The sequence below is a fragment of the Vespa velutina genome, chromosome 5 (genome assembly GCF_912470025.1).
Source record: "Vespa velutina chromosome 5, iVesVel2.1, whole genome shotgun sequence".
Lineage (NCBI taxonomy): Eukaryota > Metazoa > Arthropoda > Insecta > Hymenoptera > Vespidae > Vespa > Vespa velutina.
Genome location: NC_062192.1, coordinates 8923327 through 8938255, shown reverse-complemented (window position 1 = coordinate 8938255; position 14929 = coordinate 8923327). Strand labels below are relative to the sequence as shown.

Genomic DNA, 14929 nt, shown 5'->3' with positions numbered 1-14929 from the left:
TAATTTTTAATCATGAATCATAGATCGTTTAATTATTATATCTATTACGAAGTTTCGTCTATTTTATTAAAAAAAAATTTCTTTTTTTCTAATTGAAAATTAATCCTGCGCACTAAGTTGACAAAACTTTTCAATAAATTTAATATTTTCATAATAATAACAAATATATAATAACATAAATAATTTCAAATATTTATAATTATTATTAATATAATAATAATTAAGAATAAAAAAGGAACAATAATTGTAATTAAAAAATAGTAAAAGGGAAAATAAAAGAAAAATTATAACTTAAAAATAAAAGAAGTGACGAAGGAAATTATGATAATGAAAAATGTCGACAAAAATCTAATAGATCATTTGATTTATCGACTAGATAATATAATTGAGAAATGAAAATATAATTTCTAATAAAAATAATAAGGAGCGCAGGGCCGTACTTTGAACGGGGAAGATGGCCGTGGGTGGTACGAAGAGCTTTACGTTCAAATGGAGCGTAAAGTGGTGGTTTGGAATACGTTGAGTGGATAATGTTCCTTTTCCTGTGACACGGTGAACGTCACAAAACTGTCACATAGACTTGGCCACGTTCACAAGCACGAGTATACTATCGCGGAAGATATCCTTTCATTGGTGATTCTCGCATGTCCTTGTTCATTAGACACACAAACAAAATAAATCTATTTTCAAAACCTTCTTACATATTGTCAATGTTCTAATCAAATCTAATCTTTCATACTATAATTATAGAATAATTTTTCTATATTTTGATTACTAATAAAACTCTTTAATTAATAATTTATTTATTATTTGTGTTATTAGAATTTTTTAATGAAAATTAGGGAAAGAGAGGGAGAGATTTTTTTTATGAAATTTATATTCGTTTTATATATACATAAAATATGTTTGATTACAATTTTTGATGTTTTTCATTATAATTAATTTTATTAATCTTACACGTGACATCTAACGGTCTAACCCACGCAGTCGCGTGCATTCGTGACTCGTAATAATCTTCTTCCTGTCCAAAAATTATATACTTAGACGTTATAATACATCACTATAGTCAAAGAATTTCTCATTAGAAAATATGAATATAATTGATGATCATTTACGATAATATTTGCTGGGATCAATCGCATACAACTTGCTAATAATATTTCTATCAATAAAAATTCGTATCTTTTGATATTATATCTTATCAGATGATCTCTACAATAATGAAGAGAACATGACAAATGAATCGTCCTAACCAATTAGTCAATATCATGTATAGTGAATGCTTCTTCTACTAGATCATTTAACACGTTTAGCATTGCGTTTTAACAACATCGTTATCCCTGACATACTTATAGTAATTAGAAAAGTTGTGACTTTGACTGTATTTATATTTATATATAAATTTTTTTTTTAATAAAATATGATACTTGAAATTTGTGATACTTCTTATTATTACATTCGATAAAAACAATTGACGTTTGATTGAAAGATAATAGTTTCTCGATGAAAATATGAATCGATTAATCGATCTTGTTTATATCTTCAATATTGTAAGTCGACACTTGTGTGCGTGCTGAAAGATTAAAAGTGGTACACTCCAAATGTTATACTATGTTCCACGATAATAGTGGCTCAATATAATTAATTCCGCACGATTTGAAACAACTTATTCTGAGGATTCTCCAGGGATCGCTTCAACTATAATTATCAAGCTCTACTAATAACAGACAATAGGTTAAAATTTCTTTATGTCAGTCATAGATCTGATAATGAGTTAATAGAAAATAAAATTGTAAGTAGTTATCGAAAGATAAGATTTTTATTAATAATAATTATTTGAATTAATATATCGTTAATTAAATTAAAATAGTTGATATATACATATAAATATACATATACATATACATACATATGTACATAAGCACTTTATTATATTTATAGCAAAAGATCCAAAAAGAAAGAAAGATTAGAGGTTATAAATGCCCATGAAAATTAATAATGCGAATAAGATTGAATACGTTTTATATCATATTGGTTTTATTATTTTTCCCAAAAGGTGAGTTTAAACAGGCGAAATTATTTTTACGATCGATCGTTGATAAAGTAGAAACATTTTTATCGTTTTGAGATAAATTATCGACTGTTGATATATATTTGCTCACTCGATAAGCTTCAACCAAACAAATATTAATTTTTTTATTTAACAAAAAAATTAATATTATAAATGTTACTTTAATAAAATTAATGAATTATAAGAATGAAAAATGTCTGATCAGATTTTATAAAAAAAAAATTGCCGATTATATTATTTATTTTCAATTATATTAATTGAAGTGTATCTCGAATCAATTAAATTTAAATCAATTTAGAATATAGAGGCAACAAGTGTTATCAGTGCAACAGCAAGAAGGACAAAGACTGCGATTTGAATAAGGTCGATCCAAAATATCTCAAAACCTGTCCAATGACTCATCCATATTGTCGTAAATATGTTTACAAATGTAAGTACATTTCTCTTTCTGTAGCAAAAGGGCAAGTTTTGGAGAAGTGAAAAGAGTTAACGTAGCTGTTCATAAATTTCAAGAAAAAGAAGAAGGAAAAGAGACGAACTATTTTTCCTCGAAGTTTATTTTGCGATCAATGAAGTGAAAAATCTTTTCAGACTATTTCACGGACTCGAGAGAATATTCGACGATTCGTGAGTGTGCAAAATGGAGAAACGCCGAAAGAGAATGTTATCGAGGACGTTATAGTGCTGACAGTTATCAATTGATTTGCGAATGCAACGGTTCTGGTTGCAATCGTAGTGCTAACTTGAAACCTCATTTGTGTTATCTTCATATCCTATCTCAATTTTTAGTCCTTTTATATGCCAATTATATTATATTCAATGCTTAAAAATCATCAAATCATAAATCAACAGGCATTAGTCACTGATTAAAAATAGTAATTTTTCTAAGCCATGAATATTGTAATCGAGTTGAATTATTATTTCTATTTAAATAACGTTAACGTGTGAATATTGATTTTTCTAATATTTATCGCGTTAACTTAACTAATAGTGAATTATAATTAATAACAATAATAAATGATAAACTCTACTTTAAATTGAATACAAAAGGTATATCGATTTGAGAAAAATATTTCAGAAACCGATTGAAATTTGTTCCAACGATAAACAACTTTAGGTTTGACATTTCGACCGTTTTCGAAGCATCCTAATATCTGACTATAGTGCCAAAGGAAGCGATAATTCGTCTCGAACGAACGTGAGTAGGCGCCCACTTTTGGTTCATTCTTATGAGTAAAGATTTTTCTTTTACTATCTATTAGACATCTTTGTAAAATGAAAACATTTTCAAAAACAAATTGAATGTTAATAAAAAACTACGTTAAGCAATCTAAAACGAGTTGACACGAAGATTTTTTTCCCCATTAGATTAAATTTATATAATATTATATAATATTATAATATTATAAACTATCTTAGGAATAAATTATTCTTTATTACACGCGTGTATTTGAAAGTTGCATACTCAAATTTGTGTCCCTGTATATAGACTACATCTAATAATATATTCATTTTATTGAGTTGCCTGTCATTATGGACACAGTTTAAATTTTTACGTATGTATAGTCTACTTTTCATTACAGTACGTAATAAAGGGTTGCCTGTTATAAGGGGGCGCAAAATTTTACCCCCTATTTATAGTTCTTACAGCAAATACATATTAATAGTTCACATATCATCAGGGGCACAAAAATTTCGTTTCAATAAATTTCATTTATAAATGATATATATATAAATTCAGGTAATCGGCAGATATGTTATCTAAATAGATCTATTTGATTAGTAATTTCTATAATGATAACTTACATTACACGACACAAGAATGACATCGTGGTGTCATATGACTTTCGGAAAACTCGTTCTTTAATAGGATGGACGCTCATTTTTCCATTTCTATGAATTACCCCCCACCCCCGACCACATGACAGTCATTCGTTCTCTTTTATCTCTCTTTCTCTCTCTCTCTCTCTCTCTCTCTCTCTCTCTCTCTCTCTCTTTCTCTTCTCTCTTCTTTCTTTCTTTACCCCTCTTAACGTTCGATATTATTATTATTTGGGTCGCGGCAATGTGGCGCCGAGCGTCCTGACGCTCTCGTATTCCCTATCCTCGCATTATTTCCATCGTTCCTTGCATTTCAACATTCTCGATACTCTTATCTTCGAAAAGAGAGAAAAAGAGACAGAAGAACTTACGTAGCACTCTTCTTGTAGATGACTAAATCGAGTGCTATGAATATTTCTAACAAGAATGATCTATCTTATTGTTAATTCTTCTTGAGAAATATCTATATAATTTTTAAATAAGAATGCGATAAAATACACGATGAAATGAAATAATTAATATTAATTAGATGAATTATGATCAATTCATGGAAAAAATAATGAATCAATTAATAAACGCGAACTTTCCGCCTTCTTCCACGAAGTCAAACTGTATTTTATTAGAAAGTCCTTCGCGCGTATATATACATACATACATACATACGTTTGCTTTACGTGTCCTCCATTGCGTGCTAAAAAATGTTTTAAAACGATATTTAACACTCGTTGAACATATGCCAAAGAACGTTATCTGCACTACGGTCGCTCCTTCGACGGACGAAAGGTCCATTCATATCTATCAGTCCATTATAACTAAACCATAATGATTAGAATCACATGTGTGTACCTACTTCTTATGTTTTATGATATACGATTAAACCGTAATTTAGTATCAAGATGATAATCTTATTTAAATTTTTATGTGAAGGAAATTCGATGTATTATACAGGATGAACAGAAAAGTTCTTATGTCTGTATTATAGTATCGCGTTCTGAGATAAAAATTAGGTTAAAAAAAATCATTAAAAAAGAAAAGAAAAAAGAAATAATCGATTTTTAAAATCATCTAAGTACTTATAGATTATCAAGTATATAGAAATAGTCAAAATTAATCCAAGAATAATAATGATCGAGTTTTTCCTGATGATTCGATATTGAGAAAAAAAGATAAATAAAAACAGAAATATAAAAAAAGAATAAAAAAATAAAGAAAAACGAAGGAGAGAAAAAAGAGTACATAAAATAACGATCTTGGTTGAAATCGTTCTATGTGAATACTACTATATGGAGTTTTCTTGGTAATTGCTAAAATGAAAATTCCAAGCTAGACGGCGTCAGTGGCGTCGTAGATGGGCGCCGCGGCGCCAGTCGTCTCTCTTTCCATCCTCTTACCCCTTCAATATGCGTTGCCCCCTTTTCTCCTTCTATCTCTCTCTCTCTCTCTCTCTCTCTCTCTCTCTCTCTCTCTCTCTCTCTCTCTCTCTCTCTTACTTGTTTTTGAAAGATGTCATATACTATACAAGAAACATATATCGTTTCTTTCTCTTTCTCTCTCTTTTTCTCACTCTTCCTATCCTCTCTCTCTCTATATATATATGATACTATTTTGCGATTAACGATAATGTTCATCGACTTTGCTTCACCACATACTGTAATAAAATTCTAAACGACCATAATTGTTTTTCTTTCCGCTTTTTTATTGAACTCACTTAAATTATTTAACAAATTTAATATAAATTCTATAATTATTATCATTAAAAATAGATTACACGTTAATTTTAATTCACTTTGTTCACATTTGACATTTTCTGATCTAATCGATCATTTCTATCACGATTCTCGTCGTTATTTTAATTAGGCTAATAGTCCATTAAACGTGTCACTCCTCTCCCTCTTTCCCTTTCTATTTCTCTTGCGTCTTTGTTGATCTTTCGAACGTCGGCATTACTCTCGAATTTCCAACAATTTCCTTCGGAATCGTTGCCAAGAAACGAATGCCGGATATACGCGGTTTTGTAACATATAGAAAAAAAAGAAACAAAACAAGCCTAATTGGATAAAAGATCGGCCGATACTTGAATCGCCAATTACGTACGTTCGATATTCATGACCGGACGATACACCGTATGAGATAACCTTTTTTCTATCTTATTCTTATTTCTTCCTTCTTCTTCTTCTGTATCTTTTCTTCAATCTTTTGGCAAAGTTTTATCTTGTTGCCATGCAACAGGTGAATTCATCGTGAAAAGGATTTCTTTCCGAATACTTTCTAATATTTCTTATGATATATATATATATATATATATATATATATATATATATATATATATATATATGTTTTATACAAATTTATATAGCTTCTAGTGTTCCTTTCGATTATATGAAACGAAATAATATTAGATACTCTATGTAGAGGTATAAAAAATGAAGAAAAGAAATAGTTTTTTTATTCCAATAAAGATGTGTTTTTTTAAGTTATAGTAGAGATAAGATTTGAAGCACTTTATATAATATTATATAGAGATCTAAAGAAATGAGAAAGAGAAATAGTTCTTTTATTGCAATTAAGATGTGTTTTATAAGTTACAGAGTTTACACACTCTATGTAGAGATATAAAGAAATGAAAAAGAGAAATAACTTTTTTATTGTAATTAAGATGTATGTTTCTTGTAAGCTACAAAAGAGATAAGATTATAGAAGATTCAAAGCAATATTTAAATAGGCAAGTGTAATTATTGAATTTAATAAAGAAAGAAAGCAGATAGAAAGAAAAACAAATATTCATTACAATGAAATTATTTCTGTAAATATAAAATATGAAAATAAAGCATACATATTTAATAAAAATTAATTAGAATGAATTTGAATTAGTTTCAAAATTATCATTACAAATTTAAAACTCAAACAGAAATAAAGACAGACAGAGAAAGATATATAGAAAGATATATTAATACATATAAGTATCTATACAAAAAATGAACGAAATACATGTGTAATAAAAGTTAAAGAAAATTAATTTAAACTAGTCCAAACTTTATATTAAAGTATCGAAAATTGGAACAAATAAAAACTAAGAGAGAAAGATAGAAAAGATCATTAATATATCATTGTAAATATATTAAAAAAAAGAGAGAGAAAGAAAACAGAATGATTAATTAAGAAAAATTAATTAAAATTTATATAGAATTTAAGAAAAATTAATTAAAATTTATATAGAATTTAAGAAAAATTAATTAAAATGAATATACACTAATCCAAATGTATTATTACATATCTAAAACTCGAACAAACAGAGAGAGTGAGAGAGAGAGATAGAAAAACGTTTATTATTTGGTGTATATATGTATAAATAAAATAGAACAGAGTACACATATAGGAATAATGAAAGAAAATGAATTCAAAACATAAAGTATAAAATTATTATTACATATCAAAAACTTAAATAAACAAAAAACAAAAATGAGAAAAAGAGAGAGAGATAGAAAAGTTTATTAATCCCTTGTAAATATAAAAAGAAAAACAAAAAAAATATACATAAAAAATACAAACGAAAGAAATATAAATTAAAGGTGATCGTTATTAAGTGAAAAAAGTGTTAAAAAAAAAAGTGTTAAGAAAAAAATAAGGTAGAGGTAGAAAAATAGAAGGGTGTGAGAAATACATAGGTGGCTTGTACGCATCGTGCGCGATGGGAGAGACTCGTGAGAGGATTGGAGAGAAAAGGAGAGGAGAGGAAAGGAATGGAGAGGAGAGGAGAGGAGAGAAGAGAGTCAATGTGTGGAAAGTGGCGAACCACTGGCAGCGATCTCATATTCGCGATCAGGCTGTCGACACGACAACAACCCTTCTTTTCTAAAATTCCGATGATATCGGCCGAGCAAGTGTTTCTCCACTAAACTTTTGTGATTCTTCGAAGGAGAGACAGAGAGAAGAGAGAGAGGGAGAGAGAGAGAGATAGATAGGAGATCGAAAGCTGTAATCGACAGAAGGAGAAATGTATCGAAACTTCGCGATATTTTTCGTCGTACTCGCACCTTTCCTTTTGGTGGTTCGATCAGGTGGGAATTTTTTATAAATTGTTCACTCTTTTTTTTATTTTTTTTTATATACAAAAAAATATATATGTATGTATGTAAACGTGAATAATCAAGTGTACTCTTATCCAACGATTTTAATTATTATTTTTGGTGGTTCAATGAAGGTGAGAATTATTAAAATTTTGTATCATAAAAATTGTTTAATCTTTTATTTTTATTTTTATCTTTATTTTTATTTTTATTTTTATATAAATAAAAGTGTGAAATTCGCTTTGTGTGACGATTGTAACAAATGTAAAAAGAAAAAGACAATTCGTAAAGCTATTGCTTGTTAAAAATTTTAATGGAGCTAATAAAATATTTGTATTTTCAATTTGCAAAGATAAGATAAATTTTAAATATAATAATTCATAATCCGAGATTTTTGTAAAACTTTCCTGTGTTTTTCGAAGATCGTCGACCCAAGGCAAAGTTCCTTCCTACGTGTCCGACTTGTAAGGAACTTTACTACTTTCGACCGAGATAAAGCTTGCTTCGCAAAGTTCTACATAAAACTATTTTCAAACTTCTTATCAAATTTAGTATTTCAAAATTATTTATATTTTCCGAATTACAAATATAATTTCATACATTATCCTAGTCAAAATTACGAATACTTTACTAAGTCAAATTAAGAATAATTTTCTTTATAATTATTAAGACAAAAAAAAACAGAAAGATTATAAAATTACGTGTAAATGTTGTTATGGTAAACGTGTAGACCAAGAAAAGAAAAAAAAAGAAATCAAATAGAACTAAAACGAAAACCAATAAAAGGATCATAAAGTCGAATAAAAATTTTTAAATTTTCTTTATAATTATTTAGAAAAGAAATGAAATTTGTAAAATTGCATAAATGTTCGGTAAATATACAGATCAAAGAAAAAGAAAAGAAAGAGAAGAAAAAGAAAAATAAAAATAAAATGAAAAATAATAGAAAGAAAAAGAGAAAGAAAGAGTGGGTGGCGTCGACAATTTTGGCGCCACATCGCCGCGACCCAAATAATAAGAACACGCGCGTTCCTTAAAGGAGGGCAACTTTTCTATACCTCTACACACTCACTTACTCATTCCCTCTCTCTCTCTTTCTCCCTCCCTCCCTCTCTCTCTCTCTCTCTCTCTCTCTCTCTCTCTCTCTCTCTCTCTTTCTCTTTCTCAACCATAAATATTCTTACGATACGTACATACGCATCCACCCCACTTGAAATAATACTAAAAACATACTAGGGGTTCACCATATTTATCAAGTAAAACGATCAAGAAATCTGGCAAACGTTACTTGCATTTCTTTTCCAAATTTTAACAATAGAATTGATTTTCCATTACTTCGTAATAATATTTTGTGTTATATTTTATTTTGTATATAGTTATGTAGTTATGATCATGATACATTTAAATAGGAACGTATCTATACATTGTAATATTTATTAATTAAATTAGTTCGTAGTCGAAAGTGAGTTTTTATTAACAATAAATCTTTTTGTTTTTTCTTGTTTGAAGTCTAATAAATTTGTCAAATATGTTGAAGAGTTTATATAGAAATTTCCTTTCTTTCTTTTTTATTTTTTTTTAGAGTCGGTTAATTAGATCGGAAGAAGTAAAAAAATTTGAAAAATTTTAAGGATCAACTCTTCAACCCCCTACTGAAAGTGAATCTTTTATTGATTATATTTTCTTTTTTTTTTTTTGGTGTCTGATGCATCTATCAAATGTGATATTATTTTTATGTACAACGTTTTTGTTTTTATTTTGATTTTCTTTTACAATTACATTCTGTATATATTATTCAAGTGTTAGATAAAACTTTTCTAGTGCAACTCGAAGCAAGGTTTCTTTCTTCACCGAAGAATTTCGTCGTTCGTCGAAGAAAAAGTTTTCAACAAAGACGTCGCTGTTATTCTCGGCACGTAATAATTTTCGCACGTTTGCAGATGGATGGCGCGAAATTACGTAAGATCGTTCCGACAATTAACATCGTCTGTTTTCTTCGAATAACATTAAGATCTTATATAATTTCTTACTTTTCTCACATTTTTTTCTTTTTTTTCCTTTCTTTTCTTTCTTTTTTTTTTTAATCCAGTCTATCATCCTTCAATCTCGTGAAATTTTTATAGATAATTTAACGGACAAATAATTATTTATTCCAAGTATTTTTCAAATTGAATTAATTAAAAAAACGTTTTTTTAGGTAGATATCAATAATATTTTCTTTAATGATTAATCTCAATGACTAAAAATTAATTCAATCGTTATTATCTCGTAAAAAGATTAATTAATTAATGTTAAAGAAAAAATAAACGACAATTTTTTTTATCATTTTACAGATGATATATTAAAATGTTACATGTGTACATCAGTTACGGATAAAGATTGCGGGAACGATATAACAAAATCAAAGACAATCGAGCCTACGGAATGTACGATGGAAGAAATGACAAAGTGGCAGAACACTATTCAACAGAATAAGTTACTTACGTCAATTTTCAGTATTTTTGCTGTAGATAATCCTCGACATGATCAAAGTATGTTGAAGAACATGGCATGTGCCAAAGTCGATACCAAAAGTGAGTAGAAATCTCTTTTACCAGCTTTCGTTGAAATTTTCTTCGATATATTAAATCCTATTTAAGCTTATCAATTTTTTCCCGTCGTCTCTTTTTCTTTGTTTTCTTTTTCATCAACAGTTCAAGGCCAGGACAAAATAGTGACGATAAGAAGTTGCCAAACGGCACAAGCATTAAATGTTGATCCTTGCACGTCGATAAATGGCAAACTTGGTGGTGGCATGGAATATTGTGGATTATGCGAAGAAAATGGTTGCAACGGTTCGATAACAATTTCCCCAAGTATCAGTAATATTATTTTCATTGTCCTTGGATCATTTGCCTTTGTTCTTATCCTTTACATAGATGCATAACCTCCAACATTTTCTATCACCTCCCATTTTCCAAATTAATCCGTAATTTCATGTCCACTTTCAAATCACAGTTATCGTCGTTGCATACGACCTCTTTCTATCATGAAAATCTCTCCTATCCTCCCGTTCCCCAAGTGTCCAAAGCAATTTCAGCATAAACCACGATGTTTTTTTTAATTTCTTAGGATATGTCGTGTTCGAAATCTAATACGAATATTTAATCTCGAACTACGTATTTTATCCTAATAGAGATAATACATCGAAATTGCAAAAAATTATATTTTCCTCTTGTTATACGCCGTAAATCGAATACGTCGCATGTGCGTTCTTCGCTAGCAAAAGTATATCATATATACACAGACCTCTCAACACACACACACACACACATACACACACACACACACATATAAATATACCTATGAGATACGAATATATACATAATATTATATATATATATATACAAATATTTAAAGACGACTGTTGTTTGTTTAAAAAATAATAAAATAAAACAAAAAAATAAATAAAAAATAAAAGAATACACATACACACACACACACACATATATATATGTATATATATATATATATAACTATCGTATCTCTACGTGTACGCAATGGATATGGATTCTCGAGCTTGGATATTGGTATCGAGAAAATGCTAAAGCTTTCGAGGTCAAATAAAAGTGTTTGCCGCACGATAATTATAATGAGCAATAAAAAAGCGTGTTGACTAACCTTGTTTTATTTGAATTATTCTTTCCTTTCTAAATGATGAAGATTTTTATTCAGTATTACATGTAGTATACTTATTAGTATAGTATTATATAGCACTAGTTATGTATGTATATATACTATTGTATCTATCTATATATAGTATTTATAATATATATTGTGATATATTAGTATGTGTATTATACTATGATAGTACTATAACTAATAATATATACTATTATAGAATATACTTTATAGTATCGTGTAAACTACTATTATAATATATAATATAGTACTATATAGTATCATATAGAAGTATTTCTTATTTTATTTTGGTATAATAAAGTAATATTATTTAGACATAATAAAAAAATTCTTAAAGAAGAACATAACGATGGGCCAATCTAATTTTTCAATTAACGTGTTATTTCATATGAAAAAAAAGAATGTAAAGTGTCTTCTCTCTCTCTCTCTCTCTCTCTCTCTCTTTCTTTCTCTCTCTCTTTCTCTCTTTCTCTCTTTCTCTCTCTCTCTTTCTCTCTCTCTCTTTCTCTCTCTCTTTCTTTCTTACCTTTACTTGCTCTCCATTTTTATTACCAAAGATAAGATATCTCGACTCGCTAAAGACGCGAATAGCAGGTGCGTTTTTATTAACAGCATCCGACATGGTCGAATACTTAACAGTGCTCACGATATCTTTGCTCGTCTTTAATGTAATAAGTGAGTAATAATAATTTAATTTTTTAATCGAGATTGACTAATATGCTTTTTAAACAAATTGTTTTAATTAATCTGATTGGGTACTTTAGTCGACGTCTATGAGAGACCAGAATTTAGTCCTATTTTACGCGTGTCGTGTTTCAGAAGGAAAGGAAATGTCTTGTTGAATAAATATCTACTTTAATCTTTATTTTTCTTTCTTTTTCTTTTTTTATGGTGTATATACGTGTCACATAATTAATTGTTCTATTAACTTTGTCTTTCTTTGTTATATTTCGTAATAATTTATACAAGGATTTTATATATATACATATATATTCCATTACTTTTGTATATATATACATACACACACACAAGAAAAAGAGAAAAAAGAAATGCGTCAATGTAATTTTGACAGAATCGACGGGCTGTGAAAATCTATGGTGTTATGAGTGCAATACTAATTTAAAAAATGGCCATCAAAGAGAGTGTAATGATCCTTACGTCCCAGGACATTCTATGGGTTTGGTATTTTGTCCTAGAAATGAATCGTTTCATTGTCTGAAAGGTGTTATAATGTGTAAGTCAAAAGAAATTTTATTATTTAAAATGTAATCTGTTAATTGTTTAAAAATATTTCCATTCATTTTTGCGTGGATATATTGTTATTAGTTTTAATAAAACGATGAATTTCAATGTTATAGATAGGAACATCCTGGTAACGGTAAGAGGATGTGTACCCAGTCGAAAAATTGATCGTTATTGTGAACATGAACAATATTATCCACATTCGAGCATCGAATGTTTCTTTTGCGAGGGCTATGCTTGTAATAATCATCCATCAATGAAACCTAATATTTTAGGAATTGTCGTTCTAATGACGTTGAATTTGTCAAAAATGTTAATACCATCAATAATTTGACGATTTAAAAAAAAATTTGTTCTTTTTTGTGACGATATTGTTGATATTAATAAATTAAAACGTATGATAAAAAGTACAAATAAGTGCAAATAAATTATGGAGAACAATTTATTATTTATTTTATTTATTATCTGTTTATCTTGGATTTTTTATTCCTTGGGAACAAAAAAATATTTAAAATGAAGAATATCTGTGTTTTCAAAAAAAGTTTTCTCATTTATTATAATTATATTATTATCTTTTTTTTAATAAGCTTATATAATTCATTTTTCTTCTATCGATATTTCATTTCTAGAAAATATATAAAATAAAGAATATCTACATTTTCGAAATTTTGTTTCTTGTTTATTATAGTTATATTATAATAAATTTCCAAGCTTATATCAACATACGTATAAAATATTAAAAATAATTACTTTTTTCTATCAGTTTTACGTTTCTTGAGAACTTGCAATTAACTTACAAAAATACAGGGTGATTCAAAACTCTTTAGATGATTTTAAAAATTAATTGATCTTTTTCAATTTTTTAGGATAATTTATTTTTCAGATTATAAAAATATTCCTTAGCTTGTAGTCATAAAATTTAAAAGAAAAAGAAAAGAAAAAATCTGTTTAAAAAGTCTCGAAAAAGAGTAATTGATTTTTAAAATCGCTTAGGAACTTTTGAAGCATTTGAAAACTTTTGGCCCGCCATGCATAAAAAAAATAATTCGAATATGAAATACGACAACTGTTCTCGTACAAAGAAATAAACAAACGGTGACAGGATAAATGACGAGGAAAAAGAAAAGAAGAAAAAATACACAAAATATATTGTCTCGAATGTTTGAACGAAAGAGTTCAAAACATGTTTTAAGACCGGAAAAGCCAGTTGACTTTCGAGCTTGAAATTAAATCGACTTATGAATGAACCGGAGAAGAGATCCACAGGCTCACTCCTTCTATGACAATTCGTCAGAGAAGTAAAAGAAGAAGCTGACCTAAACGTTGCTGCATTGTTCTTTCTTCGTGTCTTTCGGAACCGAGGGGAAGGGGTCAAATGATCGAGTCAATTCGGTAATTCTTCGTGAGGTTAAATGTTCCCCTGACCCCTGACAAGTTCTTCTTAACGAATCGGCAAGCCTCGCTTTACATCGTTTCATTTAGCCGGTTCTTCGATAATATTGAATCTGTCAAATTCAATAATAATTACTTTTTATTATTAAATTATTTATTTCATTAATATGCATATATATGTCTGTGTATAATTAAATAATTACGAATATTATTTAACGAATTTAAGTTAACCAATAATTAATTATATAATTAAATGTAAATTAGTGAAAAGAAAAATTTTCATTCGATATAATAATCAACATAATTAATATTACATTAAAATATATTTATGAAATATACTTTCTTGTTTTTTTTTATTGATACACAAATCTGAAAGATCGCGTATATAATTTATTATCTCCGTATAAATCTTTTTATTTTCCTTATTTTTTTTCTTTAGTATATTTTTCACGTGGAAGAATTTTATCATGCCGATTGGAAAATAATCGATAAACAAATGAATCAATGTATTTGGTCTGCTTGGTTTAAATAAAATACTCAATTAGAATCTAATTAAAACGATTAAATATATGCATCGATAAAAAAGAGAATATCGATAGTAACATCATTTCAAGTACGATAATATCGAAATAACTCACATCGATACGCATTAGGG

The 14929-nt window shown here is 28.1% G+C and overlaps 3 protein-coding genes across 3 annotated transcripts; all 3 read left to right on the top strand.

Moving 5' to 3' along the window:
• The first annotated feature begins 1998 nt into the window (after positions 1-1998).
• On the top strand, positions 1999-3410 carry LOC124949174. The gene is made up of 3 exons (XM_047493838.1): positions 1999-2056; positions 2370-2501; positions 2663-3410. Exons 1-3 carry the CDS (start codon positions 1999-2001, stop codon positions 2896-2898), a joined length of 426 nt encoding a protein of 141 aa, XP_047349794.1. The 3' UTR covers positions 2899-3410.
• Positions 3411-7690: 4280 nt separating this feature from the next.
• LOC124949316 lies at positions 7691-11357 on the top strand. Its single transcript, XM_047494195.1, has 3 exons — positions 7691-7950; positions 10293-10532; positions 10653-11357. Exons 1-3 carry the CDS (start codon positions 7887-7889, stop codon positions 10883-10885), a joined length of 537 nt encoding a protein of 178 aa, XP_047350151.1. The 5' UTR covers positions 7691-7886; the 3' UTR covers positions 10886-11357.
• An 809-nt stretch (positions 11358-12166) lies between these two features.
• On the top strand, positions 12167-13315 carry LOC124949177. The gene is made up of 3 exons (XM_047493841.1): positions 12167-12315; positions 12713-12874; positions 12999-13315. The coding sequence occupies exons 1-3, from the start codon at positions 12261-12263 to the stop codon at positions 13214-13216; spliced, it is 435 nt and encodes a 144-aa protein (XP_047349797.1). The 5' UTR covers positions 12167-12260; the 3' UTR covers positions 13217-13315.
• Positions 13316-14929: the final 1614 nt, after the last annotated feature.

Coding starts and splice junctions, on each gene's coding strand:
- LOC124949174 (XM_047493838.1), top strand. CDS start 1,999: ATGCGAATAAGATTGAATACGTTTTATATCATATTGGTTTTATTATTT. Junction 2,057..2,369: donor TTTATTATTTTTCCCAAAAG/GTGAGTTTAAAC, acceptor AAATCAATTTAG/AATATAGAGGCAACAAGTGT. Junction 2,502..2,662: donor TCGTAAATATGTTTACAAAT/GTAAGTACATTT, acceptor AAATCTTTTCAG/ACTATTTCACGGACTCGAGA.
- LOC124949316 (XM_047494195.1), top strand. CDS start 7,887: ATGTATCGAAACTTCGCGATATTTTTCGTCGTACTCGCACCTTTCCTT. Junction 7,951..10,292: donor CCTTTTGGTGGTTCGATCAG/GTGGGAATTTTT, acceptor ATCATTTTACAG/ATGATATATTAAAATGTTAC. Junction 10,533..10,652: donor TGCCAAAGTCGATACCAAAA/GTGAGTAGAAAT, acceptor TTTCATCAACAG/TTCAAGGCCAGGACAAAATA.
- LOC124949177 (XM_047493841.1), top strand. CDS start 12,261: ATGGTCGAATACTTAACAGTGCTCACGATATCTTTGCTCGTCTTTAAT. Junction 12,316..12,712: donor GCTCGTCTTTAATGTAATAA/GTGAGTAATAAT, acceptor TAATTTTGACAG/AATCGACGGGCTGTGAAAAT. Junction 12,875..12,998: donor TCTGAAAGGTGTTATAATGT/GTAAGTCAAAAG, acceptor TCAATGTTATAG/ATAGGAACATCCTGGTAACG.